This window comes from Stenella coeruleoalba (assembly GCF_951394435.1).
Source record: "Stenella coeruleoalba genome assembly, chromosome: 5".
Taxonomy (NCBI): domain Eukaryota; kingdom Metazoa; phylum Chordata; class Mammalia; order Artiodactyla; family Delphinidae; genus Stenella; species Stenella coeruleoalba.
Genome location: NC_137150.1, coordinates 121,948,486 through 121,974,248, shown reverse-complemented (window position 1 = coordinate 121,974,248; position 25,763 = coordinate 121,948,486). Strand labels below are relative to the sequence as shown.

Here is a 25,763-nt window from a genome sequence, read left to right as displayed (position 1 = left end):
ATTGTGCATATGTTTAGCCTTTTGTAGTTGTCCTACAGAATTAGGTATTCTGTTTTCTTTTTTTTTTCAGTCTTTTTTTTTGTTTGTTTGCTTTTTAGTTTTAACTTTTCTGTTAAGATCTTCTCAAGATTCTTTCCACAGCCATGTCTAGTCTTGCTAATAAGCTGATCAAAGGGATTTTTCATTTCTGTTATGGTGTTTTTGATCTCTAGCATTTATTTCAGATTCTTTCTTAGAATTTTCACCTCTGCTTACATTTCCCATCCCTTATTCCATGCTGTCTACTTTATCCATCAGAGTTCTTACCATAAAAAAAGAAATATATTGGTCTGATGATTCCAACATCCCTGCCTTATCGAATCTGGTTCTGATGATTGCTCCATCTCTTCAAACTGATTTTTGCCTTCAGTATGCCTTGTAAGTTTTTTCTTGATAGTGGGACATGATGTACTGGCTAGAAGGAACTGCTAAATATAGGTCTTTAGTAATGAGGTGGTAAATTATGGTGTAAAGAGGATGCATTCCATAGTCCCATGATTCGGTCTCTGTCTTTTAGTGAGTCTGTGGCCCCAGACTGTGAACTTCATAATTTTTTCTCATTTTTTCCCCTTTAAGTGGAACAGAATGGTTAGAGTGGACTTGAGTTGGGTATTTCCCTTCTCCCATGTGGCAGTAAAGGGGGCCAGAGCTATGTATCCCTCTTTCTGCATGCTGAAAAGCCATTTACAGACACACACACACACACACACACACTTGACTAGTTACTTCCTATTCTTTTTTATATTTTAGTTCTTTCACAACTTGCTCAGCTAAGTCTGATTAAGTAAATTCATTCTTTTTTGAAAAGTAGTATTTACAACAGAAATTTCTTATTAATTTATCTATTTGATTGTTTTTTAATCGAAATGTGTTTCCCATCACAGTAACTAGTTGATGGCAGGGACTAGTTTGCTTCCTCACAGTTGTATCTCTGGAGCTTAGATAGTGCCTGGTTATTGAGGTGTTCAATAAATATTTGCTATTGCAAATTAATGCTTGGGTAAATAAGAGTATACATAAAGTTTGGTAAAATAGTAATCTTTAACCATTTTATAACATAAACTATGAGAATTCAAGATAAATGTCAATTTACATTGAAAGCCAAATAATGGAATATTCTAGGACTTTACACAATGCCATCCTGTATGCCATTGACTTTAATTTCTCTTTTTTTCTGCAATATAATGTTCTTTAAATAAGAATGCTCTAAGTGTTTAGTTAATGTGTTTTGTAAGAAATCTACATAGTCTTATAACTTGTGATAACATGAAAGGACTAGTCTTAGAATGCTTGGGGTCATATTTAGAAGCTAGTATATATCCAATTAATCAAATCAATTATGCCCTATTTCTCATTGAGGTTTCATTTTATTTTTTCCAATTTGAATAATGAATTTTTGAAAAAGAGTTGAAAACTGTTTTCCTAAGGCAGAGGAAATTGTGATTTAAAAACCTATGATGGGCAACAAGCATGGAATGAACCATGTGTTTTCATCTTTCCAAGTCTTTAAGGTTAATTAAACTTGGCAGGAATTACAAACAAAAGTGTTGGTGGATAAATTACCAATTAATAAAGTCAAATAAAAACAAACAGCAGAACTTAGATGTACCTCATTATTTTGCACATGGTCATCAACATCCCTGTAATTAATTAAGACAAAAAAGTGAAGGTCCTTTTTGATTTCTCTCTTTCTTTCACCCCAAAGTTGAATCAGTCAGCAGTACTTGACTCTACCTCATCTATATTTGGGTGCTATACACTTCTATATGCCTATAGTACTACAGGCTTGGTACAGAAGACCATCATTTTCTACCTGGAATATTTCAAGATTTTCCTACCCAGTCTCCCTCATTCTAAATCTTTCCTTTTCACCTACCAACCCTCCAGTTATCCTTCTTCACAAGTAGCTAAATAAACCATTAAAAAAACTTTTAGTTGCTTTCTATTTTAAAAATATTTCCTTACTTTGACCAAGAAGATTTAACACTTTTGTACTCAGATAATTCTCCCACCTGATTGGTACCACTCTCTTTCCCTGTCTCATTCCACTCAGATCCATTTTGCCTTTAAGTAACAAGCTCATTCCTGACTTAATGGCTTTTGTATTTATTGTTACATTGCTTAGAACATTCCTCCCCTTGATCATTATATTTCTGACTCTTTATCACTCACTCTTCAGCCTAAGTTTCATCTCCCTGGAGAAGTCTTTAATGACCCAACCTCTAGTAACAATTGTCATTCTGTTTTTCATTTTTCTTAGTGCTTATCACTACCAGACATTTTCAATTTTAGTGTTGATTATCTGTCTTCCTACATTGAAACACGAACTCCATGTGAACAAAATTCTTGTTTGTTTTATTCATCACTTTATCCCTAGATTGTATAGAAGTGCTTGTTACCTAATATTTATTCCATTTAGTTAATAGCAAAGCAAAAATGAAGATATATAAAATTCAGTTTTGAGTCAATGTGTGCATATATATATCATATGTATATATGTATAATTATGTTATATAGTACATTGTTTTCTTGATATGTGAAAAAGTAACTAAAACTAAATTTGGTGATATGTTTATTTAGTTAACAAGACAATTTAAAAATACAGCAAGTTATTAGGAAGTACAATATGTTTCTATGAGGAAAGCAAGAGATATTGAATAGTGAATTGTTTCCACTATATTTACTATGTCATACATTAATATCTCTTTCAAGTATGAAGTAGAGCCTAATTTCTGTTTGTTCTTTGCTATGTGCTGTGTCCAACAAGTAAGCAGGTGACATTTTGATTGTAATATTTAACGTAATTTTTTAATTGAAAATGTATACTATTTAAGTTATTATCCCATGAAGTGAAAATATTCCTTACAGAATATCCATGAAAAATGACCATAGACAAATTGCCTAGAAAGACTGAAATGGGCTTTGGAGAAACAAAACAAAACAAAAAACAATATAAAAACAAAACAAAACAATGTGGCCATGCAAAATGGATTCTCCTATATCCCTAAGCCTAGAAAATAATGTATGAGACCATACATGCCTAAATGTATGTATCAAAAATGAATAGAAGTGACTCAACAATAAAATGAAATGAATTGCTGACACATAGAATATCATGAATGAATTCTAAAACATTATGCTGAGTGAAAGAAGGCAGACACAAAAAATACACATTGTAGGAAACTATATCAAGCTTTATAAGAGCTAAAAATTATCTATGATAAAAGAAATCAGATTATTAGTTGCCTGGGGCAGGGGTAGTTGCCTGGAGTAGTGTGGGTTGTCTGCGTAGGAACATGAGAGAACTTTTGAAGATGATGTTAATATGGAAAGCTTTTTGCATTTCACTCTAAGTTTTGCATGAAAAAAACATAAATTTTGAGCTCTTTGTAGTGATATACAAAGAGTCTAATATTACTTTGATGCAGATGTCTGATACTCACAGATATGCAGCTTTTCCTTCTTCAAGTTCTTTACTTTTACCACTGGAGCCACTTTTCTTCCCGCACATTCTCCTGGTGATGCACATCAATAACCCACATTGTCGAATAAAGAAGCAGCTGACGTCTGTTACCACAAGAATTAACAAGAGTGCAGCGACTCCCAGACCAATGACCGCTCCAAGCCCAAGACCATTAAAAAGTGTGTCTTAAAAATAAAAGAAAATAATTTTATTAAACCCCAAATTAGAAAAGTTTATACAGTTATTTAAAAAAAGAAATCATCTTATCCAAGAAATATTCAACTTAAGAGACAGGAAAAAATATCTTCATTAGCATACTTCAATTTCATGATTGCTGGGAGCTATTTTCTGGTTTTCAAACAATGTTTTAAGCAACTGACATGTTAAGGATTTGAAATATTTCTTACAAACATTCTTTAGAAAAAACACCCTAAGTAACTCTTCTTTCCAATATACTCCTTGATTATCTTTGGGGAAGATGATGAATATTTTATCATAACCCTAACTATACTCTACCAGAAAGTCAGAGCCATTAAATAGATCATCACTTTGTTAAAAGAAAAAAATATAGTTAAAACTCCTGTAAGAGAAGTGTTAAATAAATGCTCTATATGGAATCATTTTAGTTTTAAGATTTGGGCTTGCAAATGATGCTGGAGCACTTTGCTTTGACAAAGAATGCTCTTTAAAATATCTGGCTAGAAATATTTTAGAAATCATCATTTCAGAATAAATGGTTTACTTGTATTTTTCCAGTTAATATTTTAACAAATTATATTAGACTAGAAGCAAACTTTTACAGAGTTGTGGTAATTATGACCTTTCTGAAGTCATATCGTGAAGAGGTAGGGGAAGATGGGAGCCACTTTTCTGTGACATATGGTTGCAGGAAATTCCAAGAGCCATGGAATTCATGAAACAGGTGATGGAGAATAGGGTGGAATAGGCTGACTGACAGAGTAAAAATGGCAAGAGTGGCTAGTACAGCAAAAATGAATCAAACTTTATATGCCTGTAGTTGAATATGAGGGTAGATTACACAGCTATAACAATGTAGATAGGAAAGTGAGCACAATGGAAAGACACAGGATTAAACTGGTGACTGGTGATACTGTGTTATCTAGAGGGAAAAAAGAGAATTATATGACAATTTTATAGAATTGTTCAAAATGATCAACATGATCATGTTAAAATTTGCTTATGTAACATTATAAAATTATAATTATCATTTTTAATCATAAAATATAATTTTCACTCAGCATCATAATCACATGCTCAGTCTGTGAGTGGTGTGCAATGCAAGTGACAGATACAGGGAGAGATGTAAATTTGAGTTTTGAGAAAACCACTTCTGAAAAAAATGTATATGTAAAACAAAGATTTTGTAAGTTGTATTTTTAAAGTTAGGTCCAATATATTTTAATCATGACTGAAGAAATTGTGATCCAAAGGAACTGATATAACTGTCCTTATGTTGAATCTTCCACTAATAGGCCAGTCTTGAATATGTCACAGCTGTCTGAATCCTAGTTTATTTTTCTGAGTCTAATGTCTAAACTTATTTTATTTTTTCCAGGAAATACATGTTATTTATATTTCTTAACACTCTCAGAGCTTGCAGATAGATTAATAAAAATCATTCTATTTGTTACATGGTGCCTGGTACTTACACAAGCGCTTTGTTCTTCACGTGTGCTAGAACACACATATTCTATAGTGTCCCATGATGTTGCACATAAGAACTCTTTAAGCACTGAATCAAAAAACTTGGAACTCACATGCCCAAGAAAAGTGTGATTTTGATTATAATTATTTTATTTCTGATAATGAGAAAACAGGTGATAAACACATGACAGTGGTGGAGGAAAAAAAATTTTCATGCCATTTTCAGAATCTCCTTCCCCTATCAAATTTTAACATGCTATTTAGATGCTTTCAGTGTAGAAAAATTGCCTAGCTCATATCCAGAGAAATTGTTAGCTTCCACACAACTGTTATCACATGAACCCATATTAAGGAAAAACTAGAGAAACAAAAATATTTTTCAACCATGGAATTTTAGTATCTTTTTTTATGCAAAGTTCCAATATACAAATGGACAATGAGATTCTAAATATTATTTAATAATTTTCAAAGTTGTATCTATATATATAATTTTTAAAAATCTAGTGCCTCATGCTATAAAAATAATATATCAAGCACACCAGGATTTCTTTTAGTGATTTAAGAAATAATTTTATGCATTTTCTTCCATTATCCTTTTTCAAATATAAATGATTCTCATTTGAATATACTATTATAATATAATGAAGACAACTCAGCTATGAAATATCTTTGTTTATATGTAAAGCAAAAATATGTTTTACAGTGTTCATAAGTAATTATTTTGGATGTACTTCACATGATTCAACAACCAAAGCTCAGACAAGAATAGTAGAAAAATACATCTCCATTTGAGCTTTAGTCCATCTGGATATATTGACTCAAACGACATTTGAACGTTAATCACTTCTTTCTTACTTCATTTAGGTTCCTCTCACATGCAGACATAGTTCTAGACAATAAATCCCACAACTCAGTTATGATATATCTGGCTCAATATATAAAACCCCATTTACCCTTTTAAAATGTGAAGACTCTTGCTTTGTATTTAAATGTACTGGATCTGGTGTCAGAAAATCCTGGCTCCATCACTTACTCCTATATGTCCTTGGTTGAGTCATTTAACTTTTCTCTAAGGCTGAGATGCCTCTTTATTGAAATGGGTACATTTAGGAAAACAACCACCACAAACTAAGTCATGAGGTTGTTGGAAAGATTTTTGTGAATATAATAACACCTCAAACACTTTTGCCCAACACTAAGTAAAAATTTAAAGAGTATTATTACTATATTATTATTATTATTATTACAAAATTCTAGTGAAATGAGATTTTGGTGAAAAAAATAGACCATTTAAAGTTAAATTAGTCCAGTAAATATGTTTCTTCATCAGCAACTTTCAGAATCTCTTGTTAAGCATTGACTATTCTCCTGAGAAAAAGATCATTTTTAAAAAAATGACTTAGTTTTAGCTAGTTAGCTTTTAAATGATAAATATTTTATTCGTGACTTTTTAAGCATTAAACCAGTATATTGATCTTCTCCATTCCCAAGTTAGAAAAAGCTCTTAGAAACATTATATTTGTAAAGCACATTATAGTAAGGGAATATTGACGCTAAAATAGCTATTACTTTTTTTCTAGAGAAACAATATTATACCTTCTTAACAATCTTAACAAGATTACAATCTTGGAAGATTACTAGAAGTTATTTTTTATGAAAAACCAAATATATTTTTGTCATTGCATAGAATAGGCATGGACGTCAAATAGATTTATGTTATAAATATTTAATTACATTTTCTTTTAAAAGATTTAAAAAAAATATTTCAGCTTAAGAATGTATTTAAATGCTCACACATTCTCATATCCCATGAAAGTAGGCTATAATATAAAAGCTAAATTTTCTGTTCTTTTTCTCTTTTGACACCAATTTAATCTATTGTGAAAGTTCACTTATTTGTCTTTGGACTTTTCACAAAGTCATAATCATCATGTGTAACATTACATCACTAGGATTTGGGGACTAGCAATAATTTATTTCCTCAATAACATACAAAAGATCTTTCTTTAAATTATGGTTTTAATAACTTAACAAATTGAAACTGAGCATAGCAATCATTTAAAGGATTTTATTTATTTAATTTATTTATTTTTAAAGGATTTTAAATTAATCTTTTCAGTTTCCCAGAATACTTACATGTGTGTTTTATGATATAATTTTTATTAAACTCCATTACCTAAACAAAAATATTTTTAGGTCTATCTTCTAGATAAGAAAAATGATATCCAGAGAGTACAGTGACCTAAGTCACAAGATAACCCTTAATACCCTTAATATTAGATCTGTACAAATGAAGAATATTTAGCTTCCGGTTCTATATAAATATATTGGCCTCACCACATGGCTTCTGGGATCTTAGTTCCCTAACCAGGAGTTGAACCTGGACCACAGGAGTGAAAGCACCAAGTCCTAACCACTAGACCACCAGGGAATTCCCCGGTTTTATACCTGTGTTCAAGTCAACATTTTGTACTGGATACTAAGCTTCAAATAATCAAAAGATAGAAATAAAATTAAGTGACTAAATTAAAATGTATAATTTGCTTGCATAAAAATGTCAATATCCATTTTTTCCCATACAACTAGTGGAAAAACAACTATTTAAATGAGGTATAATTATGCAAGTAATTATTTCTTGCTTTTATGTACTTTTCTTGAATTCTTATTTTCAGCTTCTATTTTAGTGATCTTTTGCATTGCTCTTTTGAAAAGGGATTTCATATTAGAATTGAATAAGAATAAATAATTTAGGAATCAAAAATTTAAACATCTATTTTTAGGTACAGATGTTATTATTGAAAGCAAATATGAAAATCAGACTAAATGTGTTTTTACAATCTCCCTCCAAGCTGTACCTCCCACACCGTGAAATTTAAAAATTGGCTAACTAAACCAGTATGTATCCCCAGAGCTTTATGTACTTGCAAGTTAACAGTCATCAAAATATAAAATCAAAGCAAGAAAATAAGAAAAAAAAAACTTCATTTCAAATCCGTCGTATGCATGTGTTTTCATGTTTCTGTTGTAGAAATTAACTCATTGCTAAAACACTACATTAATTTCCCATTAAATATACTATGCTTATATTAGTTTTTCAAAAACCACTACAATTTAAAAAGTAGCATTGCTTTCTGACTCCATAAGTAGTTCAGTTTTTTAGTTAACTCTTTTTCTATAGTTTGAGAATTACTTTTAGATGTGGAAAGTTGTGATAAAGATATGGAGAAAAAACTTTTTTCTTAATTTAAAGTGTCCTAAAATGGAGATTTGTTTGTTACTTCCAAAATAGTGGTAGTTATTTTCATAAGGGATATCGCTAAATACAGTGAGTTTAAGTGTATAAAAGATAAAAAGAAAAGCTCTTTTTGGTGTTCATCATGACATTAACTAGATACTATACCTTTCCACAATAGAGGTAGGTCTATTTGTCTCCTGTTTATACATTCTTCCTTCATTCTGCCTAGTGTAACATATTTTCAAATATCAAATGATTTCTGGAAAATCTAGGTATAAATCTATACACACGTATGGTTCATCCTATGTGGAAAGATGAAGCAGACGGCTTGCTGCATTTGAGCTCCATCTAAGCAGTGATGGTCAGCCATTCAACTACTTTAAAATCAAACATTTGGGTTATCTAAAGACTTTTGTGTCTACACAGTTTCATTATTTTTTTTAAAGGACTATTTATTCACTTAGGCTTCACAAACATTTATTGAGTGCTACAAAATTAGTGCAGTATTAGAGGGGTTTCCTGATACGTACTAAAATAAGTTAAAAATTAACATACATCTTTGGGCTTATCATACAGCTATTTAAGTCCCATTTTACTTATGAAGCATAAATTCCCCAAATTAAGTTTCATTCATTGGATTTCCCAAAACACAACAAAGGAATAAAAGGGTAAGATTTTTAGATTAAGAAGGGCCTAGATTTAATAGTAAGAGCTTCTAAAATTATGGTAATCTCCATGCACTATAAAAGATATGCTCTAGAGTAATACATACTTTTAAAAGAAAATGCATTGCACTAATTTAAAAACCAACTAAAGATTTCACAGTTTCTTGTTGTGTTATGTTAGACAGCTGTTTTCCAAAATCACTTGCCACTTACATACTTGGAAATTATCTTAAATTGATAAGTTAATGTTCTGTGATATTTTTCCTAGGAACCCCCAAATCAACAAAGAATAAGAAAATATAATAAAAAGAGCCAAAGTGTAAAAATGAGACTAGGGTCTAGACTATGTCAACATAAAAAAAAAAATTTTTAAAGCTTTAAAATTTTGATAAACTTTAACAGCTTTAAAAACAGTGGGGATAGTGAAAATGAAATATAATCACAATATTCCCCCAGCATAGATGAAGCTGCAGGCTTTACAATCCTTGACATAATCCACTTGTCAAGAAAGAAAATAATATTTTCCAACCCTGAGGAGCTGTGTAGAGAAAAGTCACATTTATAAGACTTTCTATTTCCTACGGGGAATACTTGACCTGCTAAACATTACCTAAATTAGGTATGATTTGCCTTTAGGATTGATAGACTTCTCTCAGTTATACTAAATGAGGAATCAGCTATATTCATAGAAGTGCCATATTTATGTATTTTAGGTTTTTAGAAAGATGATTCCAAGTATCTACTTTTATATATTTGAAACAACATGACTTTCAAATCACTTCTGCAGGTGTAATCACAAGTAGAAAAAACAAAGAAAACTTTGATTCAAGCATGTTATAAAATTCACTATTAAAGAGGGAAATGTTGAAAACTGCTGTTATAACAAACTGAGCACAATGTCCCACTCTTTCCATTTCTCCACGTACCACATTTTTCTTCTATGTCATGACCATGGATCTCCAGCATTTATAGTGACTGCTGTTAATCCCTGAATTGATGGATCCATTCCATTTTTTTAACATCTTTATTAGAGTATAATTGCTTTACATTGTTGTGTTATTTTCTGCCGTATAAAAAAGTGAATCAGCTATACGTATACTTATATCCCCATATCCCCTCCCTCTTGTGTCTCCCTCCCACCCTCCCTATCCTATCCCTCTAGGTGGTCAAAAAGCACCGAGCTGATCTCCCTGTGCTAAGATCCATTCAATTTTCATTCATATTTAACATGTTTGTTTGAAACAAATGTTTGAACTTCTGAGGTTTCCAATGTCTGGTCAATACCCCTTTAATTGTATTAAATGGAAAGAAGGAGAAAATCATGGCAAACTGCATCAGCAAGGATGATTATATCATTTTCCATTAATCCAAAATGTTTAAAAAATTCAAACAACAAACTCAAGAGCAACTATGATTGGAGTTTATATTCTTCCTCCAATCCGAACTCCTTTTTTTTATTGCTTCCCCATGTACATCCAGAGAAAAATTGAGTCTCTCCTCCTATGATATGTGTTTTTCTTTTAAAAGTATTTTACAATGTATCAATCCTTTGAAAAAGATGCAATGTACAATTACAAAACATAAAAAAAAAATTAAAATGATATAAAATAAATATTGGTTGAAATTCTAATATTTTTTTATCTCTACCATGGTATTGCTCACTCATTTTGTGGCCTACACACTACAATCGGTTATATCGAAATCATAATTATAATTTTATTCCATTTCATTACTGATGAAATGTGGATAACAGTTCCCATGTATCCTAGCTAAAATATTCTTTGAGAATCATATATGAAGGGTACTTTGGGAATTCCAAGACACTGTACATATATTACTTTACGCTCACTTTGTTTATAGCTACCTCTCATTACTCATCATTTGTTTATAGTATTTTCTTTTAAAAAATTAGAACTTCTTTTACCCAAAACCTTCTTAGATTTTAGCAAGTATAAATATTTGAATATTGCTAGCATACATGAACTAGGATGCATAAAATGTAAATACATGTTTATATTTTACAAGTATTTTTTCTTGTTTTTGATAAACACACTTCATTAAGGCCTAAGGTTTAAGTATATTTTCATTCTTCTAGTTTTAGATGTGCATTCCACTGTGACCAGAACTCAAGAAGATTTTAGTTTAATATCATTTTTTTTTTTTTTTTTTTTTTTTGCGGTACGCGGGCCTCTCACTGTTGTGGCCTCTCCCGTTGCGGAGCACAGGCTCCGGACGCGCAGGCCCAGCAGCCATGGCTCATGGGCCCAGCTGCTCCGTGGCATGTGGGATCTTCCCGGACCGGGGCACAAATCTGTGTCCCCTGCATCGGCAGGCGGACTCTCAACCACTGCGCCACCAGGGAAGCCCCATTCTTTTTTAATTTATTAATTATTCATATCGTAAATTATTTTTTGGTCCCTCCCTTACTTCTACATGTCAAATTAAAATCATTTTTTTTTGAACTTTGAAAGACTGATGTTAAAATGAATGACAGAAAGATAATTATTCATAATGTTCTTATTGTATCTGACAGGTGACATTGACTTTTGCTCAGTTCGGGGACAAGAATATCTATACATATATTTTGGTATTCTTTTCTTCTGTAATTCATTTTTTCCTCTTTAGCTCACCATTAATTTTTAGTTTTTTGGTTATCTTTATTGTTACTTTTATTGTGGTGGCTATTTTGCACAATATTTTAGGCACATTCATGTTCATTTTAGTAAAAATTAAGATTAAAACTCTCAAAAGATTATTACAGAGTGGATCAAAGTCTCCTTCCTAAATTAAGACTGTACTTTCTTTGTGTTCAAGTCTTTTACTCTGAAATATCGGTTTCCTTTTGGACAATTCATAGTATTTATGAGATAAAGCATTTACATCATTCAGCTTTCTGACAAAATGCACTTATTAGCAAATTTTTAAGTGCATTTATGTTCATTTTATTCAGATATTTAATTGCTTACTGAACTAACTGTATGAAAACTGTGGGTACAATGTGTAATCTCACGTTTTTCAGTGAACAATTTAAAGAAAAAAGTACATAATGTGAGTAAATCTGTGATGGCTGGAAGAGTATTGTCATCAGTGAAGAGAAAACTGCAGCATCTTTTATAAAGGATTGAATTTTGGGAAAAGAATATTGGAATTTTAAAATGAAAAAATATTTTATTTTATTTTTATTTATTTATTTTTTGGCTGTGTTGTGTCTTCATTGCTGCGAGCGGGCTTCTCATTGCGGTGGCTTCTCTTGTTGTGGAGCACGGGCTCTAGGCACGCGGGCTTCAGTAGTTGTGGCTCGCAGGCTCTAGAGCGCAGGCTCAGTAGTTGTGGCGCACGGGCTTAGTTGCTCCGCGGCATGTGGGATCTTCCCAGACACAGGCTCGAACCTGTGTCTTCTACATTGGCAGGCAGATTCTTAACCACTGTGCCACCAGGGAAGCCCTAAAGTGAAAAATCTTAAAAAATATATTAAAAATCAAAACTGTTAGAACCTTGAGAAAAGTACATACTTATATGTAATTATACCAATTTATAAGTGCTTTGTGACCTGTCTGAGGGATTTTTAGTTTTTAGTATCACACAGAGGTAATTAGCTGTGTTTTAAATGAACATGTATTGCATTCATTGGAGCTCTTTATATATCTCGAAACAAATTATAAAAGTCATGCTGGAGATTAATACTTATGTGGAAGTTCATTGTGATTTTCTAGCTTTCTTGTTCTTTGATAAAACTTTTTGTAGTATCCACACATTCACTTAGGAATTTAAAATTTTCAGATTTCAAAAGATATAAGTAAAATTCACCAATAATTTTTCAACATTACTCAAATATATCAATAAACCTTGTGCTATTGTTTAGATATGTTTAAAATCTTCAGGCTATTTTTGGTACATCTTCAAAAGGTGGTCATGTCTTTTCTGTGTGTACTCAGTTAAACAATATTGATGTAGACAGTTTATTGCTTACTTCCAATTTTCTTTTCATACAACCCTATTATTTGGGGATGGGGTGAAGATTGCATTTTACTTCACCTATTCCTTACTACTGTGTCTCTATTCTCTAGTCATTTTGATTTTTTTTTGTCAAAATGATTTTACATGTATAACTAATTTTTTAATATAAAAACAATGTGAATCCAAAATTTCCCTTCAAGTCACTTCTCCCTACTAAGAGGTATTCTTTAGAAGAAGATGGGGTCAGGAGGTAGCACTGATAAACCAGACTTTTTTTTAAACTAAATATCTGATTTAGGGGAAGAAAAAGTAGCTAAGTGTGGAAAATTGGTTTAGTAATGGAAAGGGAATCATAAACATGTTTATAATACAACTGACATTAATAATTGTAAAGCCGTATACTTTTTTCCTAAAAGTGTCTTTTTCTATAGATGTTTGTTTACAAAGGTGGAATTATAAGTTAAGTATCTTTTCAAAATATCATCTAGTCCTTTATATTACAAAAGTGATCTTTTTGACCAGGGATAAATTGGTCAGAGACATATAATCACCCTTCAATTTATCACAATGTAATTAAACAACTTTGTCAAGCAGTTGTGAGAATAAAATAAGAAAAAGGAAAAGGACTCTCTTCTCTGGGAGTTCTTAATGTATTGAGAAGGGTGAGTAAGACATGTACAGTCGAATGCTTTCCTAGTGGTGAAAAATAATGTGACCTGAGCAAATAGGTGGAAGAAGCATATGAGTTGATAGTTAGTGGTCAAGGAAGGCATGATAGAGAAGATAAATTCTATGATGATGTTGAAGAATAAGAAGCTTTCTGTCTGATGATGAGTCCCTTTCAGCCAGAACATGATGTGAGCAAAGATGGAGATGTATGAGATAATACAGTATATTTTGAAATTAACAGATATTTATGGATATTAAAGATGATATTGGGGGTAACTGGTGGAGGATGTTGATTAAGTGATAAATTATTAGGTTAAAAAAATGGACTCTGTAATTGAATAAACAAATAAATAAATAAACAAAAACAAAATAAATAAACACCACTAAAAAAAAACCTAACTCTGATCTTTTCCTAAAAGACGGTACAGGGAGTTGCTAGAGATACATAGGGAAATAGAGCCTGTTTCAATGGTTAGGAGGGAGCTGGTAGAGGCCTGGGCTATGGCTGTAAAATATCTGTCCAGGGCTTCTCTGGTGGTGCAGTGGTTGAGAGTCGGCCTGCCGATGCAGGGGACTCGGGTTTGCGCCCCGGTCCGGGAAGATTCCACATGCTGTGGAGTGGCTGGGCCCGTAAGCCATGGCCGCTGAGCCTGCGTGTCCAGAGCCTGTGCTCCGCAACGGGAGAGGCCACAACAGTGAGAGGCCCGCGTACCGCAAAAAAAAAAAATAATAAAAAAATAAATATATATATATATCTATCTATATATATATATATCTGTCCAGCCTTCCCTGTCTCTGATTCCATACCCATTTCCATAATACATGTAGACATGTCAATCCCTGCTTGATGTTTAGATTTAAGAAACTAGGAAATAGACTCAGTCTCTTATATGTGATTTGTGACTGAATTAACATTAGATAATTTATGTCTATATATTTCAAAAATAGACACTGTATAATATAATACTATAAATTTATATAAAATATATTCATAATTAGTATAATGATTCTATATACTTCTAAATGGAATAACATTTCAAGTGGTTCATAATTTTCACCGTTAGTTGTTTTTTTTTTTAATATCCACCCAATCCCCCTTAAGGTTTTAGTATCTATCTTTTTAAAACAATTCCTTGTAAAAAGTGAATAATCTAGAATATGAAATTATTATTCTTCTATGGGAATATTGATGGGACCTTGTCAAATGTCAGTATGAGGTAAAGTAACATAGTTTAATGTAAGAAAGGAAATTAAAATAAACTGTGTTATTTAAAAAAAAAGTTGGCTAAAAAGAAATAGTATTGTCGATAACAGCACTTTTTTGATAAATGTTTCGAATAACTGAAAACTTAGAAATGAACGTTTTTAATAGTTGTTACAAATCTGGTGCAACTATAAATTGTGAGAAATTGTGAAATATCTATAGTCCTTGCGCAGCAGAATATCTAGGCTTTTATCTACATTGACATTTCAAATTGCTAAGTATGTTGGAATGGAGAACACTTGTCACAAAACCCTGTCAAAAAAATGGGATAAAGAGATATAAAATACTTCTATATGTAATACTTATTCAAACTGATACATTTGAAGTTTATTCTCACCTCACTAACTGTATACTTTCTCCATATGCAGTTTAAATCTTATGGTATATGTTCAGTTTGCTATGGTGGAATTGATTCAGTTATTTCCCATAAGATAATGAAATTTTTACTGGTTAGTAGGAAAGGGAGCATCTTAGATTGAAGTGAATATGATCAAAACAGATATTGGCCAGTGTTAAAAAATTGAGTAGTTTAAATTTTATGTCCTTGTTTCAACCATTAACTGGCCAATTTCATTTTTTTCTGTTAATGTTAAAAGGCTATTCCATATAGTTAAAAAAAAGGAAATTAAACTTTCTCTGCACAAACAGAAAATACTTTTTTTCTTAAAGACTATATTACAAAATTGAATTACACCCATATAAGATTAAACTACAACTGATATTTTACAAATTACTTGTTGAAATTCCAAACTGTTAACCTATTTATAAAATTCTTAAATATATATACCTTTGAATTTTATAAATGTATAAGACAGTAAATGGAAAATGTGAACAAATATATGGATGGTATTATTTCTAAGGAATTTATAACATATTAGGTTTACAAAATTTCTGTTTTTACACACTCACTTTATTGTGTCTTAGAAACTTCAATTTCTGCATTGGGGTTTAATACAAAATTAAGTTACATTATTAAAACTAAACATTCTAAACATGTAGGGCCACTTATATATTATTACCCACTGCAACTGAATGAATATATTGTATACCATCAACCATAAAATAGAAATGTAGATTTTCACTTAAGAAAAATAGAGGCAAGATATTATTCATTTGGTGAATGGATAAAACATGAGACATCCGGGCAATGGAATATCATTCAATGCTAAAAAGAAATGAGCCATAACATCATGAGAAGACATGGAGGAACTTTAAAGGCATATTACTAAGTGAAATAAGCCAATCTGAAAAGACTACTTACTGTATGATTCCAACTATATGACACTGTGGAAAAAGCAAAATTATGAAGACAGTTATAAAGATCAGAGATTGCCAGAGATTAGGAGAGAGGGAGAGATAAAGAGGCAGGCAGAGCACAGAGGATTTTTAGGGCATTGGAACTATTTTGTATTACTCTATAATGGTGGATGAATCTCATTATACATTCATCAAAACCCACAGAATGTGCAACACCAAGAGTGAACCTTAATACAAATTATGAACTCTGGGTAAAAATGGTGTGTCAATGTAGATTCATTGATGGTAACAAATGTACCATTCTGCATGTTAATAATGGGGGAGGCTATGCATACATCAGGATTGGAAGTATATAAGAACTCTGTACATTCCTCTCAATTTTGGTGCACACTTGGAACTGCTCGAAAAAATAGAGCATATTTAAGAGCAGAAAAAAAACCACACAAAGTTAGTATCTTTAAAATCTTCATGGGACTGGCTAACGTGCCTGAATCAACTGAGAGTGTCCATAAGTACAATATTCATAAGCACTAAAAAAAGATGACATATTAAGTTATGAATAACATACAGGCAAGTCAATTATTTTCAGCTACCTGTTTTTGTGTGAAGAAATCCACCAATGTACCATACTGGACCCTGCTGTAGAGAAATATTTCTATTTCCTTAAGTAAACCTTCCTTCATGTCTGAGCCATTTGATGGAACAGTAAGTCTCAGGATAGCATATGAAAATCCAATAAATTGTTTTCTGTTTTCCACCAATAAGCACCAAGAAGTAGAATATTTTTCCTGTCATTTTTCAAGAGCATCAGTGAGTTTTGCATTTAATCTTCCATGTAACATACATATCCAGTTTAGCTGTGGTGAAATTATATAGAAACAACAGCAAATTGAAGTTTGTCATTCAGAGATTCTTCAAAACAGAAATGCTTATTTGAAGAGATAATTTTTAGTTTTGTTTTAATCACATTTAAACAGAAGAAAAGGGTACATTTTAATATGACTTTTAAAATAATTTAATATTTCTCTTTGTAATAATAAATGAGAAATCAGTAGAGAAGCAAGCATATAGCCACTATGCAAATTATGTATTGAAGTTGTTTATTATGATTTCTTAAAATGAAATAGACGCTGAAATGGAAATATTTATTTTGTTTTTTATTAGATAGTAACTAAAATATTATTTTATATTAATTAAATATCATTTATTTCTATAAAAATATAAATAAAGTCATTTTATAAAGTGTTTTCAGGCAATGTATAAAAATAAGAAAATAGTAAAATTTAACTTGATATTCTTTTAAGGCTATAAACTCACTGTGAGTTTATTACACTGATCTTGGGAATGCAGCTATATGTACAAGTTGACCTGAGAACCATAATAGCTGCTTAAGAGAAGTACCATGACTACTCAAAGGAATGGTAGTTGGTGAATACACAGCCTTTCCTTTGCCACAAAGTTTTTTTTCTATTGTTCAATCAAGAAGAAATCAAAGAAACTAGGTTAAAGATATAAGACCATATAAGTGATAGACAAGAGATTTAGGTATGCCTTCTTTGATTTGGTGTAATTTGATAAAACAAACATATGAGGAAAACTGAGGGTGTAAGTTCCTTGACTGTGTCAATGACTAGTCATTCTTCTTCTCTAATCCTCAGATTGTTGATATAATAAAATAATGGTGTTTGATTAGAATATTAGAATACATTTTCTCAAATCTCTTTAGTTTCCTCACAGTGGCCCCAAACAACAAAGTAATATAAAGCTAACAAAGTAATATAATACTGTGACAGTCACCATAAAAATTTCCAACAATCCCCAGATAGTTCCCATTTGATACCATATCATTGTTAAGGAGCTTCAGGAAAAATAAATACAAGAACAACAGAAAAAATCAGCTTACCTTTCTCTCTCCCCCAATATATAAAACTTCTGTAACTAATGTATCAATTGAAAGAAGTTCAATATTATAACAACATATAGATATTATATGAAAATTTTCACTTTGAAATGTATGCAAACATTTTTAATGAGTGCTATACATATTAAGACATGCATTTGGGAGAGGGCTGTTCTGGAGTAAAAAAGATTAAGTGTGCCTTAAAATAATGCAAATCTTGAAAACGAATATTTTCCCTTTTGTAATTTCTACACTATTTAATTTTTAACTGGCAATGCAACACTTGACTGTGTTTGTAAAAAAGAAACATATATTCATGTCTAAACCACCAGTTTTATTTCACTTTATAAAAAATAACTGAATAATCTACTTATTAAAGAATTATCATTGGAGGGACGTCCCTGGCAGTCCAGTGGTTAAGACTTTACCTTCCACTGCAGGGGGTCCGGGTTCGATCCCTGGTCAGGGAGCTAAGATCCCATATGCCTCAGGGCGAAAAAAAACAAAACATAAAACAGAAGCAATATTGTAACAAATTAAATAAAGACTCTAAAAATGGTCCACATCAAAAAAATCTTAAGATAAAAAAGAATTATCATTTGAACACAGGTTCAGTGCTAAAACAAACAAACACAAAGTAATATGATGTTTTATAGAGGGCACTGGAACTCCGTTCTGTGACTTCACTATGTAAATCCCTCAACCTCTTTAGGCCTCACTTTTCTCATCTAAAATATGGGAGAAATGTTACTTCATAGTAAATGAAATATTGCACTTAAGGCATCCCATACAGTGTGTATCACAGTACATGTTAAGAAATAGAAGCTGCTCTGTTTTCATATTATTGTTATTATTTGTAAACTTCCAAAGCCATTTTTGTTTCATACTTTGGCTGTGGATGAACTGAGAACTTTATTCAACTTTATACAACTTTATTCTTTATACAACTTTATACAACTTTATTCTCATGGTGCTCAAACTGAATTATAGCAATATGTTAACCAAAGGAATTGGAGAAAATCACTTTAAGGATTTATGTCTGCTTTCATAAATTTTTGCTGGCAAACGAGACTACTCTCCAATTATTACATTATTTAAATGATTACACTAATGTGTTTTATTAAGATACCATCTGATTATTATGGTCTCCACTAGTAATAAAAGTTTCTAAGAAGACCTTAGAACTAGTTTACTACAAAAGTAACAGTATTTGGTATTGTTCCTAAATTATTTTTCCAGTATGAGCCGGCTGATGATTTATTATTTAAACCAAAAAAGAAATCACTCAATGATCATATGTTTATTACATTGAGATATTGAATCTGATCAAGTTAGAAATGAAAACACACAAGACAGAAAACGTTTATACCAGTAATAAAGAAAACACATATAACAAAGGTTTTCCTCAGTTTTCTTTATTACAACAATGAAGACACAGAAATACAGAAAATAAAATGACATTTAATATACTATGAAACTCATGCATAGGATTACACATAGTGCTGGATATTATGTCAGGGATTTTAAATAAGAGATGATACTGAGGACAATACATATATAACATACATTTTATTTCAAGAAAATAAGCTATGATGAAAACAAATGCAATTAAAATGATCAGCAATAGTCACTTTAAAACAGAAGTGTTACACATAAAATCAATGTAAGATGTGAGATAAAAATATTCTTGAAAAAAATTCATGAATTATGGATGTTCTTTAAAACAGTAATTTTTAATTGCTTGCTTTTAGGGAAAAAAAAAAGGATTTGCTGGAGATTTATTTTGTAGTCCCATTTAGTACACAGATAAAATAAAATAAATATGGTATAATTTAAAATTATGCTACCTCTGAATATTATGCAATATTTGCAATGTAACTATATTTCTATTACTTAAAATGGAGTGATAAAGAATAACTGAATTTAATTTGAACATACACAAATTAAGAAACTTTGCAATATATCTAGGCTTAATACAACCAACATTAGATTCATTCACACAAAATTTAATTACACTTGAATGAGCATATCTTTAAAAAGTAGGTCAAATAATAGTCTACTAACAAAGACATGAGGACATCTTTTGCAGTTCAAATCACCTCAGATATACTAAAAGAGCTTCTGAACATATGTGCTTTCCTTGGATATTCTGTTTTTCAATTTTGCTAAATAGTAGCTAAAAATTGATGTTATAGAATAATCCACTCTTTCTGTAATATTTAGGGACAAGTATTTTAGGCTTCCAATTAGTTAATAGCCATGAAGGAAGGGAGGATGACTATAAGAGATGTTTATCTGGTTCATAATCTTAGGTAAGATAAAGAAACTAAAGGTATTTGGAAAACAAAGAATTGATATTATGCTCCCGTCTCTGCTTTATTTCAGAACAATTAAATTAGATTTCTACTTACTGAATCCATTCCCTTACATAAATATTGAGATGCTGCTTGCTTTTATAATCTTTATGTATTATAACAAGTTTTTAAGCACCATGTAGTAAAGAGAGATACTACCACTTTTAAACATTAAAAATGTTAACTCTAGAAAAATACTCTAGTTTAGATGGTGATTTGGAAAATAATATGTTAATTAGATATTAGATTTTTTTTCTTTAGTTAAGACCTAAAATTTACTCTGTTAATATTTTCTGAATTCTAAGATTATCTATCGAGTGTTGATAGTGATTAAATAACACTCCTTTTTAAAAATGACATAATCAGCCAATTTAGATATAGTTTTTACCAATTTCAATTTATATTGAAATTATTTCAGTGCTATTTGTAGGATATTCATATCACTAATCATTTGAAATATATAAATTTAAGCTACCCATTCAACGCATTAGCCTTGTGGAAGGATTTGTGACATATATACATATCACAAATTCTGAAATTTAACAATTTAACAGAGATTAACAGAAAAAGAAGAAATGCGTTGTATTTATTCATGACCAGAAATTGAGAGGGAGGAAGAGAGAGAGGAAGGATAGGGGGAATGAGAGTGGGAGGGAGAGAATATTAGGAAGAAACAATTGGAAGGAAGAATGAAAGGGTATAAAACCAAGTAAGAGAAAGCCTACTTAATTTGTACTTATTCAAAAGCGGTTTAAAGGATATTACATTGTGCCCCACAGATTTGAACCATAATAAAATACATAAAATGACACATTTAAATATGAACTTCGTGATCCTGTATCTTTATTCATTGAGCGAAATCCTAATGCATAAGGGCTAAAAAATATATAAATGACAATATTTAATTTAGGTAGTGTCATAACAGCTTATTTATTTAAAGCTCTTAATGCTGCTAATATCATAAGCAAAAACAAATGGGTGGAGATTTTCAGATAATTTTACATGACTAGAGATATTTCTTAGTTAACTACTACTACTATAAACTGAAAATATTATATATAATATTAGCTATTTTTGAAAGCTAGGTCCAAACACACTTAACTATTGTATTGGTGATGTAAATATCCATCTTGAATTACTAAAATGATTTGTAATCTAAAATGATTTGTAATCTAAAAATTTTATTCCTTCATTCTTAGTGTAGGTATACCATATGAATAAATAAAATACTTTTCATGTATCTGAAAGTACTCATCCAGATCCAAAAGTACCTTGCCTAATTCTCCCTTGCATATTCTATTTTGTTCAATATAAATGAATAACCATAAATCCAACTGTCCAGACTTGAAAACATTGTGGAGTTTTCCTTATTTAAGTTTTAAGTTAAATATAATTAATGGGAATTCTTAAATAGAAAATGTTTGAGTTGTATAATGATTTCCAAATTAACCCAAATTGTATAACCTATGAACTACTATGCATAGTTTTAATTTTAATTTTAAAAGAAATGCTGAATACTTAAAAAGTCAAAATTATCTGCAATAAAATTATTTGTGCAATTATATGTTTTATGTAATTGACATATATAATGTTAATCAGATGTCTAAGATTTATTTATTTATTTAAAATTGTTAAACACTTGAGATATTTTAGGCTAAGGGAAAAAAAAGAAAAAAAATTTTTAAGAAAAATGAAGCAAGTCTTTAAGTGTTTCAACCTTGTTCTTGTCTACCAGTAATTGATGCACATATGTACACTTGCATAATGGTTTGGGAAAGAGTATGGGTATAGAGTTTATAAAATCTACTTATTCCCAATGAATAATAGTATTAGGACAGAAAAATAAAAATGACAATTTAAAGTTCTTCCATGTAAGAAAAAATTTCATAGGAAAAAGATTTTACTACTACCTCCTAGTCTTAATCTGTTAGCATATCTAAAATGTGGTGTGATGGGCCTTATAGCTATATGATAAATAATTAGAGTTTGAATTGGGGTAGAGAGACATGTAAGGCTGAAGGATAAATGGAGAAAAGAAGATAGACTTCAAAAAACTGGGAGAAGAAAAAAGGAGATTTCAGGTTTGCATAAAAAAATTAATCATGATACTTCACATGCAGATAATGGTGATTATGCATAAGCAAATCAACCTAACTTTACAACTGGTATAATATGGTCAAAACAAACTTTTAAAATGATTTTAACATTGGCTGATAAGATATACACATCAATAAACATAGGTACATATTTATGATTATACACAATGAATAACAAAACTCACCTTACACACAAGTTCATATTTATACATTTCAGACACAGAATTTTATTTAAAAATCCACTGAATGAAAATGAATTATTGGGTGATACTAGGGAGAATTTTTATGTCTTGCTTATCAGTCACATTTACTTAGACCTACAGCAGACATTAATTAGACAAAAATGTGCTGTCAGTTAGACTTTATGGTTGCATATAACAAGAGTAAAGCTCAAGTAATAAAAAAGATAATTCAGCGACACTTACATATTATTAAGATATAAAAAAAATCCAAGAAGGTAATTTACAATCTCTAAGGTTTCATTTTATGAAATGCAATAGCTGAATTGTTTATAGTTTTGTGCTTTCCTATTTCTTATAGACGTAAGACAAAGCACAGAGTCGATTATTTTATGTCTGAGAATTTTTTAAACTTTATGCATATCTTAGAACTGTAAAATAACTGTTAATCTAAGAATAAATGTTTAGCCAAAGGATAAATAGCTCATTAATTTTAGAATTAATATCTTGATCTGTACTTAGATGTTTAAAAAATCTAAATGAACCACTCATTAAGTGTAAATCATTCTGCTAAGATATGAGAATTTCAATTTTAGGTTCTTTTCTGAACTGTCCAAATGTCAGTCTAGGTATCATGCAAACCAGACTGAGTGTTCTTCTTATCACTGGTGACTTTGAGTTACAGAATATAAAATTTCAAATAAAAATCAACTTTGTTATCTTACTAAAGACATATTACATGTTCTTCACAAAAGCATTTTGTAATCATGAACTAAATCAAAATAATTTCTATGACTTTCTCACGGAAATATTTACAATTTATTGGAGAGATCCAGTCAGGTTATAATGAATGGGAAAAATTGTTCATGGAAGTGTTATTGGAACTCCTTTCTTTCCCAGCACTTGTTACATGTTAGTAATCAACATATCTACAAGTCTTATCCAAACTCATGGAATATGATATGCACTCATGGATGTAGTATGCAATTATAATTAGTTCTTCAATAAACAGAACATTGGCTCTTTTAATTTTAAAAATCAAACATTCCCAATAAATAGGTTAAGTCCCCACACTGCAAAAATTGGAATTGGGAAATCCCTTTGTCTCAGCAGGGGAGAAAGAAGTGTGTTTAATCTGTGGACGGGTCACTTCTGCATTCTACAGGTCTGTTGCTAGCTCAGAAGAAAAAAGTACAGCAGTGGACAGCAAAGAGTATGGAAAAGATAAATTACAGAAAACAGACTACCGAAGGCAGGTCTATCTTTAGACGTTATGTGATAGGCTCCTGTAGGTATTTTTTAAAGACAGAACATACTTTCATGCAACCAAACAAATTGATTTTGATGAATGAATCTCAAAGCCCAGAAACCAATAATTTGATTTACCATGTAAGCTACAGTCACTCTTGTTAATATATATAAATCTGATTGCCTGCTAATTGTCCTGAGTGAGTAGTAAGAATCACTTGCTAGCATGTGGCTGGGAGTAAAAAGCACAAAACACTCTTTTCTCATTTTGTGATGAATGAAAATGTGAAAACAAAAATCATTATTCATGTTACTCCCTCAAATCCAGAGGAATCTACTCTGAGAGCTGGAATCTAGTAACACCTCCTTCTCATCTCAATTTCCTCTTCTTGAAAGTAGTAGCTAAAATATTTACTTCTCTCTCTGATCCTTGCAAAGAAATTGACTCAGGTGTCCAGGAAAAAGTAATAAATAAGTATACATATTGTTAGAACATGAATACTTGATGCCACTTCAAAACACAATTCCAATCTAGTGCACGGGGTGCAACTTTTTAAACATATTCAAACTTAATTTTTATTTATTTTGGGGCAACTGCAGAAGATATTTTCACTTAATGAAAAAAAAGTTTGGATTTTTAAAAATTGGTTTTCAAATTGAAGAAAAAAAATTCCATTTCACTTTTATTCCTTATGACATTTTAAGTCAATAAAAAGAAAATAAGGCAGCACAATAGGATACACATCTAATATAATAAAAGTTATCAGGTTTATATTTTATATAAATGGTAAACACAATGAAATATTATAAATGTTTATAAAGTTGGAAACTTACATTTAAAAGAATAACAATCCAAACCAATATAAAAGGTCCATAATTCTACATAACAAAATTTATACTTCTACAATGTATGGCCATGGATATTGAGTTATATTTGTAAAATAATCAAATGAAAGATTATATATAGCAAACGCTTGAGTTCCAAATAAAAGTGACATGATATTTAATAAGCTCAACTTTAGAAATTAAAGAAAAAATTAGAATGAAACAAGTTACGCTGTGAGCTAATATTTGGAAGAAACAATCCTGGTTCAGTTTCCTTCTGTGATTTTCTGACAAATACTTTAAAGGTCAACAATTTGGGGAAGGGAGAAAAGGCTAACTATTCATGGGTAAGGATAGGTGCATAATTAGTTGGACCTTAGAGAATATTTTATTATAATTTTAGATTAGCCTTGTAAATTTGCAGGGAATAAAAGGAAATAGATGATATAGCAACATTAAAACATGCAAGACAAACTTATGGCTATAATGAAAGATAACCCAGCAGCATTCCGCTGCCATGACTGGCTTCCATTTTCACCTTTATTCGCTTCACAGCATTTATCTGCATGATGAAAATTATTTTTGAAAGTAGAACAAGAATAAAATAATTAAGGAATAAAGAATAGAGTTACAAACATGAAAATAAAGGAAAAGAAAAAAGTGACAGTAGGAAAGAAAAAAAGAGAAAATAATTAATACAAGATGTACACAAAGCCATTACTAATTACTTACAAAAATTATTTTGATACAAGACAAAGAATTTTAAAAATCTAGTATAAGACGCTTCTAAATAGTTGTCACATATTAAAAACATAACTCAGTTCTATCATTGATTATTTAAATGTGAACATCTTAAATATTTTTTAATGAAGATACAACTTATTAGAGAAAGGTCACCAGTCATTCCACTGTGCTACTGATAAATTCACACTGTTACTTAAATATGA

General features: G+C 30.7%; 1 protein-coding gene across 2 annotated transcripts in view; it reads right to left on the bottom strand.

The window, feature by feature from the left end:
- Nucleotides 1-25,763, bottom strand: part of NCAM2 (neural cell adhesion molecule 2) — a 487,657-nt gene that overhangs the window by 4,398 nt on the left and 457,496 nt on the right. Inside the window, exon 16 of one of the 2 annotated variants that reach the window (XM_079922649.1) lies at nt 3,483-3,687. In XM_079922649.1, coding sequence (XP_079778775.1) covers nt 3,483-3,687 — 205 coding nt within the window. Of the gene's footprint in view, nt 1-3,482; nt 3,688-24,905; nt 25,379-25,763 lie in introns of those variants that run through there. The other variant, XM_079922648.1, reaches the window with a different exon arrangement.